The sequence below is a fragment of the Rhinoderma darwinii genome, chromosome 3, assembly GCF_050947455.1.
Source record: "Rhinoderma darwinii isolate aRhiDar2 chromosome 3, aRhiDar2.hap1, whole genome shotgun sequence".
Lineage (NCBI taxonomy): Eukaryota > Metazoa > Chordata > Amphibia > Anura > Rhinodermatidae > Rhinoderma > Rhinoderma darwinii.
In genome coordinates this window covers 380,454,312-380,478,028 of record NC_134689.1, presented here as the reverse complement: position 1 = coordinate 380,478,028, position 23,717 = coordinate 380,454,312, and the positions used below count along the sequence as shown (strand labels likewise).

The 23,717-nt window shown below is 43.5% G+C and overlaps 1 protein-coding gene across 1 annotated transcript in view; it reads right to left on the bottom strand.

Annotated features, from left to right (window-relative positions):
- Window positions 1-23,470, bottom strand: part of LOC142750062 (dihydropyrimidinase-related protein 2) — a 97,478-nt gene extending 74,008 nt beyond the window's left edge. Inside the window, exon 1 of the mRNA XM_075858837.1 lies at window positions 22,584-23,470. Within this exon, the coding sequence (XP_075714952.1) occupies window positions 22,584-22,877 (294 nt within the window). The 5' untranslated portion in view covers window positions 22,878-23,470. The remainder of the gene's footprint in view (window positions 1-22,583) is intronic.
- Window positions 23,471-23,717: the final 247 nt, after the last annotated feature.

The following is a 23,717-nucleotide window of genomic DNA, read 5'->3' as shown; positions in this document are numbered from 1 at the left end:
TTTATGCCCATGCTTTGCATCATTGCCTGTACATTCTCTCTGCACTGAGGGACGTCTTTTTCATGCTTTGCATGACTCATTTTTTAATTATTGGTATTTCTAATAAAGTTTGTTTGTATTTCTCTTAAACATAATTGTGTGTTAATTGTACCCCACACTCGTTCTGGCTATACTGGGAGCTGTAGTTTTATGCCGTACAAACTTATATGGCAGGGGTTAAACTAAATTTGCTAATTATCTCTGTACTGAGCTGTCTTTGTACTGGGGCTGTATATATGTGCTGAGCTTGGTTCTGGTGCTGTATATATGTACTGAGCTCGGTTCTAGTGCTGTATATATGTACTGAGCTTTGTTCTGGTGCTGTATATATGTACTGAGCTCGGTTCTGGTGCTGTATATATGTACTGAGCTTTGTTCTGGTGCTGTATATATGTACTAAGCTTTATTCTGGTATTGTATATATGTACTGAGCTTGGTTCTGGTGTTGTAATCATGTACTGAGCTTGGTTCTGGTGCTGTATATTTGTATTGAGCTTGGTACTGGTGAAGTATATATGTACTGAGTTTTGTTCTGGTGCTGTATATATGTACTGAGCTAGCTCCTGGCGCCGTATCTGTGCAGTAGCCGAGAGAGTGGTCGTGGCTTACTGCACACGCCGCAATATCCTCCACCCTTCTCATGTGCACAGCCTAACTAAATGGGCTGAGCACGCTTAGGATATTGAATGTGCGCAAATAGGCCTATATGTAATGGGTGAGTTTAATATAATGTGTGGTAGGTCTGTACGCTTATGTAATTATATAAATAGTGTGGCAATCCACACTAAAACATTCTGGACAGGGAAATTCTTTAATTACAGACCACTTTAACGTAGGGGGTATTTGGAATATCATAATTGTTTCATTTATTATTAGAACCACTGTCAATGGCGCGATACACTGCAAAACACTGTGAACCCCCCCCCCCCCCCCCCCCCCGCATGTCTTCATCCGAAAAACAGGGAACCTGTTAAAAATTTGAAGGGTTTAGGTCAGGCGAGTTTGATGGCCAATCTAGCAGAGTGATACTGTGGTTATTAAAGAGGCTCTGTCACCACATTATAAGTGCCCTATCTCCTATATAAGGAGATCGGCGCTGTAATGTAGGTGACAGCAGTGCTTTTTATTTAAAAAAAACGATCTGTTTTCACTTTATTAGCGATTTTAGATTTATGCTAATGAGTTGCTTAATGCCCAAGTGGGGGTATTTTTACTTTAGACCAAGTGGGCGTATTTTTACTTTAGACCAAGTGGGCGTATTTTTACTTTAGACCAAGTGGGCGTATTTTTACTTTAGACCAACTGGGTGTTGTACAGGGGAGTGTATGACGCTGACCAATCAGTGACCAATCAGCCTCATGCACTCCTCTCCATTCATTTACTCAGCACATAGGGATACTTCTAGATCCTTATGTGCTGTCTTATACGAACACATTAACAATACTGAAGTGTTTAGACAGTGAATAGACATTCCACGGGATGTCTATTCACAATCTTTGCTCTTCGTTACTGTTTCTATGGTAGTTACAGCAGAGGAAGCGTGATCTCGTTGTAACCTGTCATTTACAGTGAGATCTCGCGAGATCACGTTTCCTCTGCTGTAACTACCACAGACAGAGTAACGAAGTGCAGAGATTGTGAATAGACATCCTGTGGAATGTCTATTCACTGTCTAAACACTTCAGTATTGTTAATGTGTTAGTATAAGACAGCACATAAGGATCTAAAAGGATCCCTATGCGCTGCCTAAATGAATGGAGAGAAGTGTATGACGCTGATTGGTCACTGATTGGTCAGCGTCATACACTCCCCTGTACAACACCCAGTTGGTCTAAAGTAAAAATACGCCCTCTTGGGCATTAAGCAACTCATTAGCATAAATCTAAAATCGCTAATAAAGTGGTAAAAATAGATCTTTTTTAAAATAAAAAGCATAACTGTCACCTACATTATAGCGCCAATGTCGGTATGTAGGAGATACGGCACTTATAATGTGGTGACAGAGCCTCTTTAAACCAGATATTGGTACTTTTGGCAGTGTGGGCAGGTGCCAAGTCCTGCTGGAAAATGAAATTCATCTCCATAAAGCTTGTCAGCAGAGGGAAGCATGAAGTGTTCGAAAATTTCCTGGTGGATGGCTGCACTGACTTTGGACTGACATAAACCACATAGAGAATCTATGGGGTATTGTCAAGAGGAAGATGAGAGACACCAGACCCAACAATGCAGATGAGCTGAAGGCCGCTATCAAAGCAACCTGGGCTTCCATAACACCTCAGCAGTGCCACAGGCTGATCGCCTCCATGCCACGCCGGATTGATAACACCTCAGCAGTGCCACAGGCTGATCGCCCCCATGCCATGCCGCATTGATAACACCTCAGAAGTGCCACAGGCTGATCGCCCCCATGCCATGCCGCATTGATAACACCTCAGCAGTGCCACAGGCTGATCGCCCCCATGCCACGCTGCATTGATAACACCTCAGCAGTGCCACAGGCTGATCGCCTCCATGCCACGCCGCATTGATAACACCTCAGCAGTGTCACAGGCTGATCACCTCCATGCCACGCCGCATTGATAACACCTCAGCAGTGCCACAGGCTGATCGCCTCCATGCCACGCCACATTGATAACACCTCAGCAGTGTCACAGGCTGATCACCTCCATGCCACGCCGCATTGATAACACCTCAGCAGTGCCACAGGCTGATCGCCTCCATGCCACGCCGCATTGATGCCATAAATCATGCAAAAGGAGCCCCAACCAAGTATTGCATGCATGTACTGGACATACTTTTCAGTAGGACAACATTTTGGTATTAAAAATCATTTTTGAAAATGGGCTTATATAATATTCTAATTTTCTGAGACACTAAATTTGGGGTTTTCATTAACTGTTACCATAATCAACATTAGAAGAAAAAATACTGGAAATAGATCCCTCTGTGTGTAATGAGTCTATAGAATATAGGAGTTTCACTTTTTGAATTGAATTACTGAAATAAATTAACTTTTTGATGATATTCTAAATCATTGACAAGGACTAGTATATATATATTTATATATATTAAAAGTTAAAAAGAACTTTCCCATTTTCTCCAAAAGTAATGTACAAAAAAGAAAGAAACATAATTGGTATCTCTGCGTCAGTATAACATTATTTAAAGAGGCTCTGTCACCACATTATAAGTGGCCTATCTTGTACATAATGTGATCGGCGCTGTAATGTAATGTAGATTACTGCAGTGTTTTTTATTTAGAAAAACGATCATTTTTGATGGAGTTATGACCTGTTTTATATTTATGCTAATGACTTTCTTAATAGACAACTGGGCGTGTTTTACTTTTTGACCAAGTGGGCGTTGTACAGGGGAGTGTATGACGCTGACCAATCAGTGACCAGTCAGCGTCATACACTTCTCTCCATCCATTTACTCTGCACATAGTGATCTTACTACAGGGTGGGCCATTTATATGGATACACCTAAATAAAATGGGAATGGTTGGTGATATTAACTTCCTGTTTGTGGCACATTAGTATATGGGAGGGGGGAAACTTTTCAAGCTGGGTGTTGACCATGGCGGCCATTTTGAAGTTGGACATTTTGTATCCAACTTTAGTTTTTTCAATAGGAAGAGGGTCATGTGACACATCAAACTTATCGAGAATTTCACAAGAAAAACAATGGTGTGCTTGGTTTTAACGTTACTTTATTCTTTCATGAGTTATTTACAAGTTTCTGACCACTTATAAAATGTGTTCAAAGTGCTGCCCATTGTGTTGGATTGTCAATGCAACCCTCTTCTCCCACTCTTCACACACTGATAGCAACACCGCAGAAGAAATGCTAGCACAGGCTTCCAGTATCCATAGTTTCAGTTGCTGCACATCTCGTATCTTCACAGCATATACAATTGCCTTCAGATGACCCCAAAGATAAGAGTCTAAGGGGGTCAGATCGGGAGGCATTTCTTCTGCGTTGTTGCTATCAGTGTGTGAAGAGTGGGAGAAGAGGGTTGCATTGACAATCCAACACAATGGGCAGCACTTTGAACACATTTTATAAGTGGTCAGAAACTTGTAAATAACTCATGAAAGAATAAAGTAACGTTAAAACCAAGCACAACATTGGTTTTCTTGTGAAATTCTCGATAAGTTTGATGTGTCACATGACCCTCTTCCCATTGAAAAAACGAAAGTTGAATACAAAATGGCCGACTTCAAAATGGCCGCCATGGTCAACACCCAGCTTGAAAAGTTTCCCCCCTCCCATATACTAATGTGCCACAAACAGGAAGTTAATATCACCAACCATTCCCATTTTATTTAGGTGTATCCATATAAATGGCCCACCCTGTAGATCACTATGTGCAGACACATACACACACACACTAACGTTACTCAAGTGTCCTGAGACATCACTACCAGCCAGTACGTGATGACTATTCACAATCCTGACACTTCGGTATCGTTTGTGTGAGATTTACAGCAAGGCAAGCGTAATCTCGTTCTAAATGACAGTTTACAGCGTAATCTTGCGAGATTACGCTTGCCTTGCTGTAAATCTCACACAAACGTTACCGAAGTTTCAGGATTGTGAATAGACATCCCATCCTGGCTGGATCTCTATTCACTGTCAGGACACCTGAGTAACGTTAATGTGTGTGTATGTGGCTGCACATAGTGATCTAGCTAGCTCACTATGTGCTGTGTAAATGATGGAGAGAAGTGTATGACGCGGACTGGTCACTGATTGGTCAGCGTCATACACTTCTCTCCACAACGCCACTTGGTCAAAAAGTAAAACACGCCCAGTTGTCCTTTAAGAAACTCATTAGCATAAAGCTAAAATAGGTCATAACTCCATCAAAAATGATTGTTTTTCTAAATAAAAAACACTGCTGTAATCTACATTACAGCGCCGATCATATTATGTACAAGATAGGGCACTTATAATGTGGTGACGGAGCTTCTTTAACCCGCATGGTGAGCACCGTAAAAAAAAATAAAAAAAAATGCCAGAATTTATGTTTTTTGGTCACCTTGTCTCCCACGAAAAAAAATGGAATAAAAAGTGTTCGAAAAGTATTATATGGCCCAAAATGGTAACAAAAAAATCTACAGCTTGACATGCAAAAGTCGTCATACAGCTCAATCGACGGGAAAATAAACAAGTTATGACTTGGCGACACAAAACCAAATTTTATTTATAACAATTAATTTTTCCTTGTAAAAGTAGTAAAACATAAAAAAAAATATAAATTTGGTATCGCCGTAATCGTATTATCCGCAGAATAAAGTTAACATGTCGTTTTCACTACACAGTGAACGCCATAAAAATGAAACCCAAAAAACAATGGAGGAATCAGTTTTTTTCCCCTTTCCACCACAGAATTCTTGTTTCCGTTTCCCAGTACATTATATGGTACAACAAATGGTGCCGTGAAAAACTACAACTCGTTCTGCAAAAAACAAGCCTTCATACAGTTTTATCAATGGAAAAAAAAAAAAAAAGTTCTGGCTTCTGAAAGATGGGGAGAAAAAAATGAAAATGACAAAAACAAAATATGGCGGCGGCGGCACGGGGTTAAAGGTTTTTCTTTCCACCATATCCATTTATCGCCTTTCCTGTTGATAGGTGATAAATGTATGATTGCTAGGGTTCCCACAGATTACTAGAAAGCGTGGTCCCAAGTCCCCTCACCGACTACTACAACAAGAAAAAATGGCGTACCACATAGGGCCACATGAGACCCACCATAACCATCAACTCATCGGCATTAGAGGGGTTTTCCCTTCGTGCACATTTATCACCTATCCACAGGATAGTGATAGATAATTGTTGGGGGATTCCCTGCTGGGACTTCCACCAATCACTAGAACAGGGGGACCAAATCCACAAAACCAGGAGTTTGAATAGTGCTGTAGTTGGTGCGCTGCCACCCCATTGAAACTCAATGAGACTGCCAGAAACAGCCGCGTGCATGAGAAGGAGCTGGACCCCCATTCTAGTGATCGGTAGAGGTCCCAGCGATCATACATATATTTATATATAAATATGTGCCTGAATCAGGTCTTCATGGTAGAATTCTTGCAAGGAATCCAAATGTGCAATTCTTTGTTCCAGCCTCCGTATCATCTGAGATGCATGGATGTGCGGTTCCCACCATAAAGCATGGAGAGGCGGTGTTATGGTGTGGGCATGCTTTGCTGGTGCCATATTTGGTGAATCATTTAGAATTGAATGCACACGTAATGGCAGTCTACAGTCAAACGCTATTACTAGACCCATCAGGACACTGAAACATAAACATACCGGGGCAGATTTATGAAGACTGGCATTTCATACGCCAGTCTAAGCTATCTGTTCAGCTGGAGTAAGATGCGACAGAATTTTTTTAAGAGTCAACACCTCTTTATCAATCTGTTGAATCTGTGTGCTGGCCGTGCACCCCAATATATTATGTTTATTATATATTCATAAATTTATAATCGCCGGGACCTCCACCGATCACTAGTAACGGGATCCTGATCCACGACTGCTGTGCTCGGCTGTTTCCAGCAGTCCCATAGATCTTGAATGGAGTGGCAGAATGCAAGGCACTATTGAAATCTTTCCGCTGGCCGTGCGACAAAATTGCCGAGCAGCGTTAGGGCCTTATCAGCTGCGGGCGGTAGTAAAAGCCTGAGGAGACCCGGAGGGTAGCAGAGGAGCGATGAGGTGAGTATACTTCATTTTTTACTATCTGATGGGTGGTAGTCTATTAGAGGGGGTTAGTCCAATCTGTGGGGGGGGCAAGATACGGTACCCAGAACGGACCTCTACCTTGCTACGCCCCACATAGTGAAATCTACGCCGGCTAGTGGCTTGCGTAGACTTCTGCTATAATTTATGCCAGTTTTCTGGAGAAAATGATACAAAATGTATAATAATCCCATAAGATTTCTGATGAAGGTGGTTGAGAGAGTGTGCAAAGGTGCTATCAAGGCATAGAGTGGCACAGGCAAACTCTACTCATTACCCATCAATGTACTCATGTTGGCTGACAGTAGTGACTGTAAAAACTGATTGTTCCCGGGCAATCCCTATAGCATGATGGCGCTACTAGGAAGCTCCACTTTTGGCATCTGCTGGGTGAAAGCTCTTAGAAATGGCGTCATACAGTAGCAGCAGAGTGGATGAGATTTAAACAAATCTCATTCATACGTTGCGTAAAAGATACGCCGCAAAAACGTTCAAAAGCGTTTTTTGTGGTTCCGCCACAAAAGTCGCAACTCAGAAAAGAAAAGTTATACTTACCGAGATCTCTCCAATCACCGGCTGCAGCAGTCAGATTGGATGAAATGTCATCCCAGGCAGCCGGGCTGCAGGAGGTCAGAGGGACGCATCGCCGTGACTATGGGTAAGTATAGGCTTTTTTTTACCTGCTGTTTTCCACAGCGGACATTCCATCCGAAAAACTGCACTACAATTTGGAGCATTTTTTTATCTGGAATTGCCTGTAGGGTCCAGGGTGTATACGCTTTGTGCTTTTACACATTGTATCCGCCCTGTGTGAACATACCCTAAAGGGATTTTCCCACCACAGAAAGTGAATGAAGCTCTCCGCAGTTCCCTGCACAGGGGTAGTCGGGAGCACCGCTGTGCAGGGGAAAACTGTAAAAAAGCCCCTTCATTCTCAGGATCGGTGGGGACCCTAGAGGTCGGCTTTACACCAATCAGAATGTTAAGGCATATCCTATTCATATGCCATAACATTCAATGATGGAATACCCCTTTAACCCCTCGCTTCCGCAGCTCTTTTTCATTTTCGTTTTTCCTCCCCGCCTTCCAAGAGACATCACTTTTTCTGTTTTTCAGTCGACATAGCTGTACGAGGTTTATTTTTCTGTGGTTTTTATTGGTGCCATCTAATGTGCCATATAATGTACTGGGAAACGGAAAAATCATTGTGGGGTTGAATGGGAAAAAAAACAGTCATTCCTCCTTTGTTTTTTGGGTTTTATTTTTACGGCATCTTTTTTGTTTTGTTTTCTTTACAGCGTTTATCCTGCAGGTTAACCCCTTAATGACCAGGCCATTTTGCGCGTTAATGACCAAGGATTATTTTTTGTTTTTTCACGGTCGCATTCCAAGAGTCGTAACTTTTTTTTTATTCCGTCGACATAGCCGTATAAGGGCTTGTTTTTTGCGGGACGAGTTGTATTTTGTAATTGCACCATTTTTAGATGCTTATAATATAGTGAGTAACTTTTATTAACTTTATTTTAGGAGAGAATTGAAAATAAGCAGAAATTCCAGCATCGATTTTCACGTTATAAATTTACGCCGTTTACTATGCAGCGTAAATAACATGTTAACTTTATTCTATGGGTCGGCACGATTAAGGGGATACCAAATATGTAAAGGTTTTATATGTTTTCCTACGTTTGCACAATAAAAAGCCTTTTAGAAAAAAATTACTTGTTTTTGCATCGCCGCATTCCAAGAGACGTCATTTTTTTATTTTTCCGTCGATGTGGCCGTACGTGGGCTTGATTTTTGCGGGCCAATGTGTAGTTTTCATTAGTACTATTTTGGGGTACATAGGACTTATAGATTAACTTTTATTTAATTTTTTATGGGGGGAATGGGGGAAAAGAGAAAATTTTGCCGTTGTTTTTTGCGTTTTTTTTTTGGACGCCGTTCATCCGGCGGTTTAATTAATGTGTTCATTTTATTGTTCAAGTTGTTACGATCGCGGGGATACCATATATGTGTATGTGTGATTTGTTTTGCCACTTTTACTAAATAAAACCACTTTTTGGGCAAAAAAAAGTAGTTTTATTTGATTTTGACTGTAAATTATTATATTTTTTTTTCACTAACTTTATTTAACTGATTTACATTTTTTTTTTTTAGTCCCACCAGGGGACTTCACTATGCGATCTGCTGATCGCATATATAATGCTTTGGTATACTTAGTAAAACTGACAGGCAATCTATTAGGTCATGCCTCCGGCATCGCAGAACAGGCATATGCTGAAGGCAGACCTGGGGGTCTTTGTTAGACCCCCAGCTGCCATGGAAACCCGACGGCGACCCGCGATTTCTTTGCGGGGGCGCCGATGGGGTGACAGAGGGAGCTCCCTCCCTCTGTCAAACACATTAGATGTCGTTGTCGCTATTGACAGCGGCATTTAATGGGTTAAACTTCCGGAATCGGAGCGCGCTTTTTTGAACTTTTAATATTTTTATTTTTATGTACGTTACTAAAAACTTTATTTAACAGTTGTTTTCCTTTTTTAGGCCGCCGAGGGGACTTGAACAAGCGATCGTTGGATTGCTGGTACGATAATTTACAACACCTATGTATTGCAGAGTATTGAAATCTTTACCAGCTCCTATTACCCCAGGCTGCCGTGACAACCATCGAGTAGGGGGAGGGTGATGGAGTGACCCCCTCTTTCTAACGGTTTAGATGCCGCGTTCACTATTGTCTGCGGGATATAAGTGGTAAAACGGCCGGGATCGAAGTTATCACCGATCCTGGACCTAGAGTGAAGTGTCGGCTGTAAGATACAACTGATATCCACTGAATTTGCAACGGGTTTAGCCCATGAGCCCGCATTATACAGCTTCCCCCGATGCCGTACAGTTATGTCAAATGTCGGTTAGGGCTTAAAGGCGTTCTCCGCTTTGGACAAGCACTATTTTTTAGAAGGGTCCCTTGCCAATAAGGTGATCATAAACGGTCCCCCTGCTAGGCTTAGCGATCAGCTGTAATCTGTAGGGAATCCTGGCAGTAAGTGTTCACTATCTCTGCAGCGCCACCACATGGGAAATTGAGCATTACACAAAATATCAATGGTCTGTGTAATCCAGGACAGGTCCTCCAGAGCGAGAGACATTTTTTGTAATTGCTCTCCACTCTGGCCAAGAAATGAGGATCCTGAACAGCAGACACCCCCTCTATGAACACAGAATTCATAACTCGGGTATATGAAAATGAGTAAGTTGACAATCATTGTCTACAGGTAAATCCATCTCCGAGAACCGCACTTTATAATAGAGCGGGGCAGCATTGGGAAAATCAAATATCCTGTTTGCAGAATATGGTGTCATTTGCACCAGCCTGTATTCTGCATTTAGTGCCACAGACACAAGCTGCCATAAAACATGGGGAAGATTACCGGAGCAGTTACCCATAACAACCAATCAGGGCGCTGCTTTTATGAGAGATGGAATGTCATTGGTTGCGATGGGCTACTGCTCCACTTTACCTTTGCACAAATGAAAGATAAATCTCCCCCGTTTGTGTCTTCTGATGGTTGGAGAGGTATCAGATAGCTCAGAGATGGAGCCGTTTCCAGGATTAAAGTATATTGGGAATTTGTTGTATATGCAATTCCCTCATACAGTATTGATCTATATACCCATTATCCAAATTACAGTGTGAGACAATATCCAGAGACCAGTGAATACCAGAAACTGACAAATAGGATTATGTCAGCCGATATGATCTATTATATCTCATTTACATCCCATTTCCCAGCATGCTTATCTATGTGAACTGATAGCCGTAATGTACGGGAATGACATCATGTGGAACATACTACTAGCTATATGGGAGGGAACATGACATAATCTACATACGTCATATATCATATATATGATTTCAGCAGTTTGCTAATAGATTTACCACTAAAACTGGAGTCTACTGCCGCCGTCATTATAAATGATCCCCGTATACTCTTCCTCTTTACTCCTATTCATGTTTCATATAATTTCTCTTAAAAAGATGACCATTTATTTTAATTAAATTTATTTATGTCTATGGCCTAGAATATTGATACGAACATATTAGCAACATGTACTGCGACCTCTAAAATGATGATAATGACATTTCCAAATATACAAGCTCTTCCAACTTTGGACACATCAACTTTTTTTTAAGGTCAATGGAATAAAGCTTCTCATTTAGAAAGCTTCCTATTTTTACGGACTGTCCAGGAAGTTACGGACGGCTAGCAACCCTGCTGGGAGGCCCTGTTACAAATTTTGCATTGGGGCCCAGAGGCTTCAACCTATGCCTCTGGTTAGAACATAGAATGGGATCACATGGTCTCATAAAGGGCACCTTAGCTTTACAGATGTCATGTACATAGTCATGGGATTCTTATCTGCCAATAGGGGAACTGTATTTTCCGCATATCGTCCACTCCCTTGCGACCCTCCCTTACAAGAGTCCTGGGGGGGGGGTCACTGTGTGTAATGTGCACTTATTTACTGGTGAAATTCCTTTAACACCTTAAGGACGCAGCCTTGTTTGGGCCTTAAGGCTCACAGCCCATTTTTCAAATCTGACATATTTCACTTTATGTGGTAATAATGTCGGAATGCTTAAACCTATCCAAGCGATTCTGAGAATGTTTTCTCGTGACACATTGGGCTTCATGTTCGTGGTAAAATTTGGTCGATATATTCAGTGTTTATTGGTGAAAAATTGCAAAATTTAGAGAAAATTTTGAAAAAATAGCATTTTTCAGAATTTAGATGCATCTGCTTGTAAAACAGACGGTTACACCACCCAAAATAGTTACTAGTTCACATTTCCCATATGTGTACTTTAGATTGGCATTGTTTTTTGAACATTATTTTATTTTTCTTGGACGTTACAAGGCTTAGAACATAAACAGCAATTTCTCATATTTGTAAGAAAATTTCAAAATACTTTTTTTTTTAAGGTACCTGATCAGTTCTGAAGTGGCTTTGAGGGGCCTATGTATTAGAAACCCCCATAAAAAACCCCATTTTAAAAACTAGACCCCTCAAAGTATTCAAAACAGCATTTAGAAAGTTTTTTTTAACCCTTCAGGCATTTCACAGGAAGTAAAGCAAAGTGGAGGTGAAATTTGCAAATTTCATTTTTCTTGCTGAATTTCAATTTTATTCAATTTTTTTCTGTAACACAGAAGGTTTTACCAGAGAAACACTACTAAATATGTATTGTCCAGATTCTGCAGTTTTTAGAAATGTCCCACATCGGGCTCTAGTGTTCTCGTGGACTAAATCACAAGCCCTAGAAGCAAAGAAGCACCTAGTGCATTTTGAGGCCTCTTTTTTTATTAGGATATATTTTAGGCAGCATGCCAGGTTTGGAGAGGTGTTGAGGTATCAAAACAGTAGGAATCCCCCAAAAGTGAACCCATTTTGGAAACTACACCCCTCAAGGAATTCATTTATGGTTGTTATCATTTTGACCGCACAGTTTTTTCACAGCACCTATTTGAATTGGGCTGTGAAATTAAAAAAATGACATTTTCTCCAATAAGATGTCATTTGTGATCCAAATTTCTTATTTTCACAGGGAACAAAATACCCCATTTTGTTGCCCAATTTCTCCTGAGTGCAGCAATACCCCATTTGTGGAGATAAACTGCCGTTTGGGCCCATGGGATGGCTCAGAGGGAAAGGAGCGCTATGTGTTTGTTGGAATCCAGATTTTGCTGGATTGGTTTTCGGGTGCCATGTCGCATTTGCAGAGCCCCAGAGGTATCATAGCAATGGAAACCCACCAGAAGTGACCCCATTTTGGAAACTACACCCCTCAAGGAATTTATTTATGGTTGTTGTTGTTGTTGTTAGGGCATAATCACACGTGGCGGATTTCCTCCGCAACTGTCCGCATCAATGCCGCACCTAATCCGGGCTGCGGATTACGGCTGCGGATCTGCACAAAATGTGCAGAAAATTGATGCGGACTAGCTGCTGCGGACTGCGGGAAAAGTGCTTCCCTTCTCCCTATCAGTGCAGGATAGAGAGAAGGGACAGCACTTTCCCTAGTGAAAGTGAACGAATTTCATACTTACCGGCCGTTGTCTTGGTGACGCGTCCCTCTTTCGGCATCCAGCCCGACCTCCCTGGATGACGCGCCAGTCCATGTGACCGCTGCAGCCTGTGCTTGGCCTGTGATTGGCTGCAGCCGTCACTTAGACTCAAACGTCATCCTGGGAGGCCGGACTGGAGACAGAAGCAGGGAGTTCTCGGTAAGTACGAACTTCATTTTTTTTTACAGATACATGTATATTGGGATCGGTAGTCACTGTCCCGGGTGCAGAAACAGTTACTGCCGATCGCTTAACTCTTTCAGCACCCTGGACAGTGACTATTTACTGACGTCTCCTAGCAACGCTCCCGTCATTACGGGAGCCCCATTGACTTCCTCAGTCTGGCTGTAGACCTAGAAATACATAGGTCCAGCCAGAATGAAGAAATGTCATGGCAAAAAAGCAAGACGCATCCGCAGCACACATGACATGTGCATGACAGCTGCGGACTTCATTGCGGAACTTTGAATCTCCATTGAAGTCAATGGAGAAATTCCGCCATGAGTCCGCCACTGCTCCGCAACAGACAGAGCATGCTGCGGACACCAAATTCCGCTCCGCAGCCTATGCTCCGCAGCGGAATTTTACGCCTCGTCTAAACGAACACTGCTAAATTAAAGTGTAAGTCAATGGACAAACGGCTCCGCTGCGGATTAACGCTGCGGAGTGTCCGCAGCGGAATTTAAGTGAAATTCCGCCACGTGTGGTCATGCCCTTATCATTTTGACCGCACAGTTTTTTTCACAGCACCTATTTGAATTGGGCTGTGAAATTAAAAAAATGAAATTTTTTCCAATAAGATGTCATTTGTGATCAAAATTTCTTATTTTCACAGGGAACAAAATACCCCATTTTGTTGCCCAATTTGTCCTTAGTGCGGCAATACCCCATTTGTGGCGATAAACTGCCGTTTCGGCCCATGGGAGGCCTCAGAAGGGAAGGAGTGCTATGTGTTCTTTGGAGTGCAGATTTTGCTGGTTTGGTTTTCGGGTGCCGTGTCGCATTTGCAGAGCCCCAGAGGTATCAAAGCAATGAAAACCCTTCAGAAGTGACCCCATTTTGGAAACTACACCCCTCAAGGAATTCATTTATGGATAATGTGACCATTTAGACCCCATAGTTTCTTCACAGAACTTATTTGAATTGGGCTGGGAATGAAAACAAAATTAATTTTTTTCAATAATATGTAATTTTGGCTGAAAATTTCTTATTTTCACAATAAATAAAGTACCCCATTCTGTTGCCCAATTTGTTCTGAGTGCGGCAATACCCCATTTGTGGTGATAAACTGCCGTTTGGGCCCATGGGAGGGCTCAGAAGGAAAGGACCACCATTTGACCTACCGGGGATTTTCTGGTCTCATGAATGCAGAAGCCCCTGAGGTACCAGTACAGCTGAAACCCCCAAGAAGTGACCCCATTTTAAAAACTACAAGGCATTCATCTAGAGGTGTAGTGAGCATTTTTACCGGAAACATACACCCCATAAACTGTAATGTGGGTTCTCACGGGTATGGCAATACCCTCAATGTGACTGTTATCAGCTGCCTGGACACACAGCAGGGCTCAGAAGGGAAAGACGAGGGGGCATAAGCTGTTCGGAGTACATCAGGGTAAGTAAAACTGGGGTGGATTAAAAATCAAGGGATGTATGATACATTTTTTTTATACAGAGCTCTGGTTTTTCGGGACACGTGTCACATTGATATATTGTGTCCTTCCTTATCCCTCTCTTATAGCAGACTTTGCACCTCTTTTGACTTTTGCCCTTCTTGCTAGTTTGGGGAACTTCTCCTGGAAAGTGTTTCCCTGGAACGATGAGTGTGGCCCCGCTTCCAGAAGTACTGGGTGCCCCCCCCTTCTTGGTCCCTAAAAATTAGTTTCTTGATAACCACCTCTTGAAATTCCAGGAAAGTTCCCATCTGGCCTGCACATCGACGTAGCACGTACACATTGTTCAATGCCATCGGTATGATGTGCACGGCCAGCTTCTTATACCACACCGCATGGCGCTGTAGGGCTTCAGGACTTGATCTGACAAGTCCACCCCTCCCATGTACCTGTTGTAGCCCAGGATGCAGTCTGGTTTGGGGGTCTCTGTACTGCTACCTCCTACAGGTACATGGGTACTGGTGTGACATCTATCTTGTCTTGTACGTGACACACAATATGTTGCTGCTAGATTGTGCCCTGCTCTCACCCCTTCTTGTTTGCCCTGCAGAGTCTTAGGGAGGCCTCTCAGATTTCTTCCAGCAGTGCCGCATGCCGCAGGACTTCTGGAAGCGAGGCAGTTGAAGAGTGGGACGCTGGTATAAAAATTATCCAGGTAGAGGTGGTAACCCTGGTCCAGCAGTGGGTGCACCAAATCCCACACAATTTTTGCATTAACTCCCACTAAGGGGGGGACGGGGACATTCTGGGGGCTGAATACTGGTGTCCTTCCCTTCATATATCCTAAACCTGTAGGTATACCCTGATGCGCTCTCGCACAGCTTATACATCTTCACGCCATACCTTGCCCTCTTACCCGGCAGGTACTGGCGGAATTGAACCCTCCCTTTAAAATATACCAAGGACTCATCAATAGAAATACACTTCTCGGGGGTGAATGCTGGGAAAACCGGGCACTGAAACGGTCTAATAGGGGTCTCCGTTTATACAAACGGTCAAAACTGGGGTCATCTCGGGGTGGGCACGGCTCATTATCAGTATAATGTAAGAAGCGAAGTATTGACTAATTTACTTATTTTTTTAGGTTCTAGTTCAGTTCTGAAGTTGCTTTGAGGGGCCCATATATTAGACTGATAAGGGAAAAAGGGGGGTTTTTACTTTTATTACTTTTAATACTTTTATTTTCTTATTTTTACACATCTTTTTTTTACTTTATTACTTTGTCCCACTAGGGTACTTGAGGGCAGGAGGCCCTGATCGCTATTCTAATACACTGCACTACATGCGTAGTGCAGTGTATTAGAGCTGTCAGCTACTCACTGATAGCAAGCATAGTGGGTCCTGACTTTGTCAGGACCCACTAGGCTTCCGTCGATGGCATAGCCGGACCCATTGTTAGGTGTCCGGTTGCCATAGTCACCATCGCCGGCCGCTATCGTGTAGCAGGCCGGCGATGGTAGCTTAACCCCTAAAAAGCTGCGATCTCTATTGAACGCGGCTTTTAAGGGGTTAATCAGCTATAGGAGCTGCGGCAACCGCTGTACAAGTCAGCAGCTGTCACAGCTCCTGTATTTGTCGGGAAGATGGCTGAAATGGCCGTTACTCCCGCGACGTACTGTTCCGCCGCTGAGCGCGAACGGGACGGTCAGCACGACGGAATAGTACGTTGCTGAGCGTTAAGGGGTTAATGTATTGTCCAGTTCGATAAATAAGTAACTATACCTACAATATTTTCCTACATATTTAATCTTTTCTTAGGTGGCAAAGCTAAGCTCCATAAGGCCCCAGATGAGATCCAGTTTAAACCAGTATGTTCTGATATAAACTGTGGTCTACCTATGACTGCAGTTTTACGACCTTTCCCTAGTGCCAATTTCTAGCCAAAGTCTTAAGGGGGCTCCAGACATGAAAAGATTCACTAGAGACTAAAAGGGATTGTGTCATCTGAAAATTACCTATTGTTTAAATCAAGTTTTTATGTCAAACATATTTATTTTACATTTGCTATGTCATTATCTATATTAAAAAATAATCCTAAAAATTAGCAGTTTTTAATCTGGCCACTGAGCCTCACAATAGACTGACTCTTCCTGTTCTGTAGAGATCACTTCTCAGAAGTCATTTTATTATCATCACAGACAGGATTACAATGACAGGTAACAACTCCATATATAGATGACACAGGATCCACCATTTATAATAGACTGACCCTTCCTGTTCTGTAGAGATCACTTCTAAGCAGTCATCTTATTATTATCACAGTCAGGATTACAATGACAGGTAACACCTATATATAGATAACACAGGATCCACTATTGACTATAGGTGATGGACACAGCTCCGCTCTTCCCCCTCCCTGCATAATGACCTATGCACAGGTCACTGAGCTTGCCTACAAAATTCTACCATATAAGTCAATGGGTCCCCTCCTGTTCGCAGGTTCCTAAAGTTCATGTGGCTGCTGTAAAGCATAGCTCTAAATGCTGTTAAGAACAGCCAAGGAAAGATGGCTGCCCCCATAATCATGTACAGAAAATAAAATTAAGAAAAATCTACACTCAAAAAATAAAAACAAACTGATTCAAAAAAAGAATAAGTTTTACTATCTGGTTTTAATTGGTAAGAAAAAATTATAGGTGATACACGTACATTCCCTGTGTAACACCACAAGGTGAGGGTAATCAAGGCCTTCAGAAGTTTAACTGAATTGTCTGCATATATTATCCAACAAAGTCAAAACATGGACTCTAAGGCCCTGTTCACACAGTTTTTTTACACGTTTTTTGATGCGGAAACCGTGGTAAGAAACGCTTGCGGTAAAAAGAAGCGACATGCCCTGTCTTCGGGCGTTTACACCTCTGACCTCCCATTGACATCAATGGGAGGCAGAGAAAGCGTATTTTGCTGCGTTTTTGCCCGTAGCACTCAATGGGCGCGAGCGAAAAACGCAGCGAAAATCGCAGCAAACCGCGTACAGGCAGATCGAAATCTCAAACGGAATTTTGAGGCTGAATTTTCCTCCTGCAAAAAACTCTGTGTGAACTCAGTCTTAAAAGACCATCTCAGAGGGTCAGAAAGATAAGGTCAAGTACCCATTCATAGACCTCGCTCAATACGATCTAAAACCCCTAGGATGTCTCTGCACCTCTTACCATTGAAGGTCCGTCTCATGCAGATTTTTGGAACAGATGTTTCTTCTACAGCTGGACTAGGACAAGATGACTTAAAAGGGTTTTACAGAACTATAAAACTGATGGCCCATCCTATGAAGGAGCTCATCCCATTCACTGGAAGTACCAGGCACAACCACTACTAAATGTATGGCACTGTTCCTGGTAAACAATGAAGAGGACGTGGCTCTCTGATGAAATACCTTTAGTAAACTGATCAGTAGGGGGTGTCAGGAGTTGGACCCCTAATGATCTAATATCGATGACCTTTCCTACGAATAGGATGACAATATCATAGTCCCAAAAAACTCATTTAGAGGAAGATTGTATTTTTGACTAAATTATTTGGTCTGAACAAAGATACAAATACACTTTTTACTCTTCTTAGCTATTTCATATTTTTTTCAAATAATCCAGAGAACCCATATATGTGTGGTCAAGGTAAATATCTGGCGATCACAGATCTCGTGGACTATGTTTCCACCAGCCATGTCAGCAAGGAGGTTTTTGTCTGACAATTATTCTTACAAAGGGGAAGAATGATACAGGGGTGACTATGGTCAAGATGCTGTTCTCATATCCAGGTTTATTTGATACAGCTTTGTTGCTATGGTTACGCTGTTTAACACCTACAACCTTTTATATTGGGGTTGTCAGGCAGGGAATCCGTAGCAACCAGTCTGGAGAACTTATTTAACCCCTTAACGACCAAACCATTTTTTTTCCATATTTTTCATCCTAACATTCCAAGAGCTATAACTTTATACGTTTTCCTTTATTGTAGCTGTATGAGGGCTTTTTTTCTTTGCGAGACAAGTTGTATTTTTTTAATGGCACCATTATTGGGTACATATAATTTATGAATTAGCTCTTATAGAATTTTTTTTGGAAGGGAATGTAAAAAAGAACAGCAATTCTGCCATTGTTTTTTGCGGTTTTCTTTCAGTCAGTATCACACAAGATAGGCTTAGCTACAGGGTCGCAGCAGTCAGTTCCTACATGATAGGCTTAGATACAAGGCCCCAGCAGTCAGTATCCCACATAGTAGGGTTAGATACAGGGCCCCAGTATTCAGTATCATGCATGATAAGCTTAGATACAGGGTCGCAGCAGTCAGTTCCTACATGATAGGCTTAGATACAAGGTCCCAGCAGTCAGTTTCATACGTGACAGGCTTAGATACATGTCCCCCGCAGACAGTATCATACATGATAGGCTTATATACAGGGCTCAGCAGTAAGTATCCCCGTACTTACTCTCAGGGGCAAATTTGGCATTTCTGAGGCCCCAAGAAAAGTTATGTCGTGGGCTCTAATCAAAGACACCTGTAGAGAGTGCCCAATACAGTGCCCTCTGTGTATAATGTCACCTCCTCCTGTATGATGCCACAAACAGTTCCCCTGTAGACAGTGCCACACACAGTCTCCCTGTAGATAGTGCCACATAGTCCCCCTGTAGATAATACCACACACTCCCCTTGTAGATAGTATCGCACCCCCCTTTTACTTAGTGCTACACCGCCCTTTGTAGATAGTGCCACAACACCCCCTGTAGATACTGCAACACACAACCCCTGTATATAGCGCGAACCCCCTTGTAAATAGTGCCACACCCCATATAAATAGTGCCACACCCCCCTTGTATATTGTGCTGCACCACCATTTTAAATAGTCCGACACATCCCCCCTTGTAGATAGTGCCAACGACGCCCCCTTGTAGATAGTGCTGAACCCCACTCTTGTAGACAGTGCCCTCAAACAAATAAAAAAAACTTTTTTCTCACCTAGCCCCAATCCCATGACAAATGCAGCTGCAGAATCTCATAGCCTCCTCAGTCCTGCAGCCTATGAGACGCCGAGGCGGGACCCTTGCATAGGCCGGCGTGATAAAGTGATGTCATCGCGCCAGTCTGCGCAGGGATCCTGTCCCAGCGTCTTATAGGCTGCAGGTCTAACATGGCCTGTAGCCTAGTGAATGGCAGAGCAGGGAGCGGATAGCTTCCTGTTCCGCCATAGTATTCAATTATAGCTGCATCCTGAGGACACAGATACAATTGCATTTAGCAGTCTCCCAGGGACTGCCACACATACCCCTGTAGATAATGCCAATCCCCTTGTAGACAGCGCCACGCCCCGCTATAGATAGTGCCACACACACACACTTAGCATAGTTCTGCACCCCCCTTTAGATAGTGCGACACACGCCCCCTTGTAGATAGTGCCAGACGCCCCCTTGTAGATAGTGCCACACACCCGCATGTAGGTAGTGCCACACCCCCCGTTGTAGATAGCGATGCATCTTCCCTTGTAGATAATTCCACACACACACGCCCTTGTAGATAGTGCCACACACACACCCACTTGTAGATAGTGCCCCAAACAAATAAAAAAAACCTTATACTCACCTAGGCCAATTCCCACGATAAATGGAGCAGCAGAGTCTCAGACGGCGAGACGGGACCCTCGCATAGGCTGGCGTGATGCTGTGATGTCATTGTGCCAGTCTACTTAGGGATCATGTCCCAGCGTCTTATAGGCTGCAGGCCTAACATGACCTGTAACCTAGTGAATCGCAGAGCAGGGAGCTGATAGCTTCCTGTTCCGCCATAGTATTCAATTATATCTGTATCCTGAGGGCGCAGATACAATTGAATTTGGCAGTCGCCTGGGGATCTGGGCACCAGGCCAAAAATCCGGGACTTGGGCCCCAGATGCCCGGTGCTAATGACACCACTGCTCATGGGTACAGTGGCAGTACCCACGAGATCGGAGTGATGGATATATCCATCTAAGAGCAGAACCTAGCACCCGCACGTGATGGATATATCCGCAGGATATTTCATAAATGTCTGATAGATTTGGGTCCCAGGTCTGGGAAGGGCACGCACATCAAGAACTGGGGTAACCCGACCCCTGCTGTGCCTAAATAGGTGGCCACCGGCTGCAGATTCCAGACAGGGACTAGTGGAGAGGGCACTGCACATGTGCGCGGCTCTCTCCATTCAATTTTATAGGAGTTACAAAATCAGTGGCCGCCCCACTAGGCAAACCGCGAGTCAGGTGACCCTTGTTCTCAATATAGATGCGGGTCTCGCTCTGACAATAAGCTGATCACAAGGATTTGCCCCTTAGGTCTTGGAGACACAGACAGACAATAATCATCATCCTCCGCTCTTGACTTTTGGGGCTTAGCAGGCAGGTGGTGTGCCCATGTCTGACTGCTGAATGTGGCGCTCTTTTACCTTAACCGCAGCAATCTCCCAGTGTAAATTCCAGCTGGGCTGGTGGTTTACTGCCCTGGTGGCAACCCTACCTATATCCTGCGGAGGGTACCTGGTAGCAAGTGTTCAATTTCTCTGCTGTGCCCCCAGAGGGGAAATTAAGCATTACACAGATGATCTTTGTAGCTGCTGTCCGCTCTGACTAATATATGAGGTTCCTGAACAGACGACCACCCCCTATCAGTCAAGATTCTCTAATAGGGTATATGAAAAGGAGTTCTCTAAACTAAACAAGCCCTTTAAGCGTTCTCTTTAACTTCTCCCTGTATAAACATAATCGTGAACCTTTCATGTACCGTTGACCTCGCTGTACGTAGCCATTTTAATGGGTTTTCAGGAATTCGCAATCAGGCAATACCATGCAGTACCATATGATCAACTCCAGCAAGAGATGTGGCTCCGTGGCCTCTTGTTCTGCTGATCAGTGGTGGTCCCTGGGGTTGGACTCCTGCCATTTACACATTGATGGCAAGTCCTAAGTATAGGCCACTAAGGTGTTTTCCTGGAAAACCCTTCAACAGTTTCCCACGTGGAATGTCCATGTGGGTTTCCACTTTTTGTAGCATGTCAATAAGACTGTGATTGATGGGGGTTCACCCTTCTCAGGCCCTCGCCAATTATGAAAATGATGAATTCCTGGTTCCCTTCCTCGGTGGATCGGTGCCCTTACAGCTACATTCACAGAAATGGGTGTGTGCTCTCATGGTGGGACCCCCAACAATCACTGATCTACAGCGTGTCAATTAGAATAGTGTATAAGTGGAAACCCCCTTTAATATTCAGCACAGTAAAAGTGCAAGTCATCCACTAAACCGCTCCCATCTACTCCTAGGAAACATTTCTTCAGATGTTCTCCTGCTTGAGGTATTTAAATATTCAGTTCATCCATGGGAAATAATCACTAATGGCAGCCAATAGACTGCCCATCTTCCAGAGTTACATACTTTCCAACACACCCATTTTCTTCTACAGTTCTGTCTGTGACAGTCTATACTGCAGCTCTGGCATTCTATTCATATACCAGTATGATCAGGATAACGAAAGATATCTATGATGCCCAGTCAAGGTGGTGTTAGAAACTGTGAAATATATATAGGAGATAGATAGATAGATAGATAGATAGATCTTACATACTATGGGTTTGATGTTAATAACATAGGTCCTGGTGAATATATAGTGGCATTGACTTTGGCATTTGTTGCCACCAGCAGATCTGCAGTAAATCTGTCTTCACCTATAGGGTGGAGTCCACATGTTCAGCATTATCTATCCCACTGGAGTCTGTGCAGAATACAAGCCATAGGGATTACAGCATTACAATAGGGACTCATTGAAGACAACTCAGTAGTACTGGTGGCCTTATAGGTGGGCAGAATGGGCAGAGAATGGGCATGAGACACACAAAGGGCATTGACACCAGGTCAATCAATCAACTTTAAAGACATAGGGAAGGAGGCTCCCACTCTCATGGCTGCAGCATGAGAAGGGTTAATGCCTCTGCCCCTGTATCACCCCCTCCTGCTCCGGTGTATTGGCATGAGACATCACCCACCTTGTCATTGAGGTATTGAAGAGCTTCCTTGCCAGAAGAACACTTGATCTCAATCTTCCTCGCTATGTCTGAGGGTGTCACGTCCTTCTGTTGGTCAATGACTCTGCCAAAGCCTCGACAAGCAGATAGAGAGCCAAAATTAATGGTCTTGTTCTCAGAAGAACCTTCCACCGGGCAGAACATACCGCAGAATTTCTGCCTAGGTTTGGGACTTCCAGATCCCATGTTCTTGAAGAAGGCTGGTACCTCCTCCCCTTCATTCTGCCGGCCACCTTGTTGCCTCCTGTCAGCCATCCTAAACCCCCTAGGGATGGGCCAGTTATTTCAGGCAAATAAAGATTAAAAAACGGGGGGAAAAAAGAGTCTGCAGGGGGAGGACTGAGATGAGGTGGGAGGAGAAGGCACTGCAGGTTAGGAGCAGACAAAAGAAAAGACTTCTCCTCACACCATGCTGAGTCCACTGGATCCTCAGCTGAAGAATGTGCCGGGATCGTCCTCCGCTCACAAGTGCACAGCCTGCTCCTCAACTTAGCAGAATTAAGAAGCAGGGCGGGAAGCAAGAGTGGGGGTGGGGTGGGGTATTCTGCAGCAGAAAGCTACACACACCCGGAAGTGATGAGGACAGGCTAATGGTGTGTCCCACAAGTGTCTGACAGAAGCCCCTTCTGATTGCTGCATCCAGGGGTCTGCTGGGTATGTGATCGGGGGGTGACCATGCTGGGGAAGAGGACTGCAGCATTGTACAGTCCTAGGTGTGATAGGACATAATGATCAGGATGTGTGGCTGCATGGCTGCGACTTCCTTCTGCTCTATGTGCAGGATCTGCTAGGTAAGGAACAATAGAAGGAGGACTGCACATGGAGCGGGGACTGGCTGTCAGTATGTGCTGCCTGGATTGTTCTGTTACCTTCCGGGCGCTGTCCTTTCAGCACCACCCAGCCAGCCCTGCCTTCTACAAGACGTGTGTGCCACCTGGAGGAAGTGCCCAGTGTCAGAGGAAAGCATTCACCCATCTATCTATCTATCTATCTATCTATCTATCTATCTATCTATCTATCTATCTATCTATCTATCTCTCTCATATCTTTTTAACAATCAATCTATGTCATATGTATCTATCTATCTATAGATCT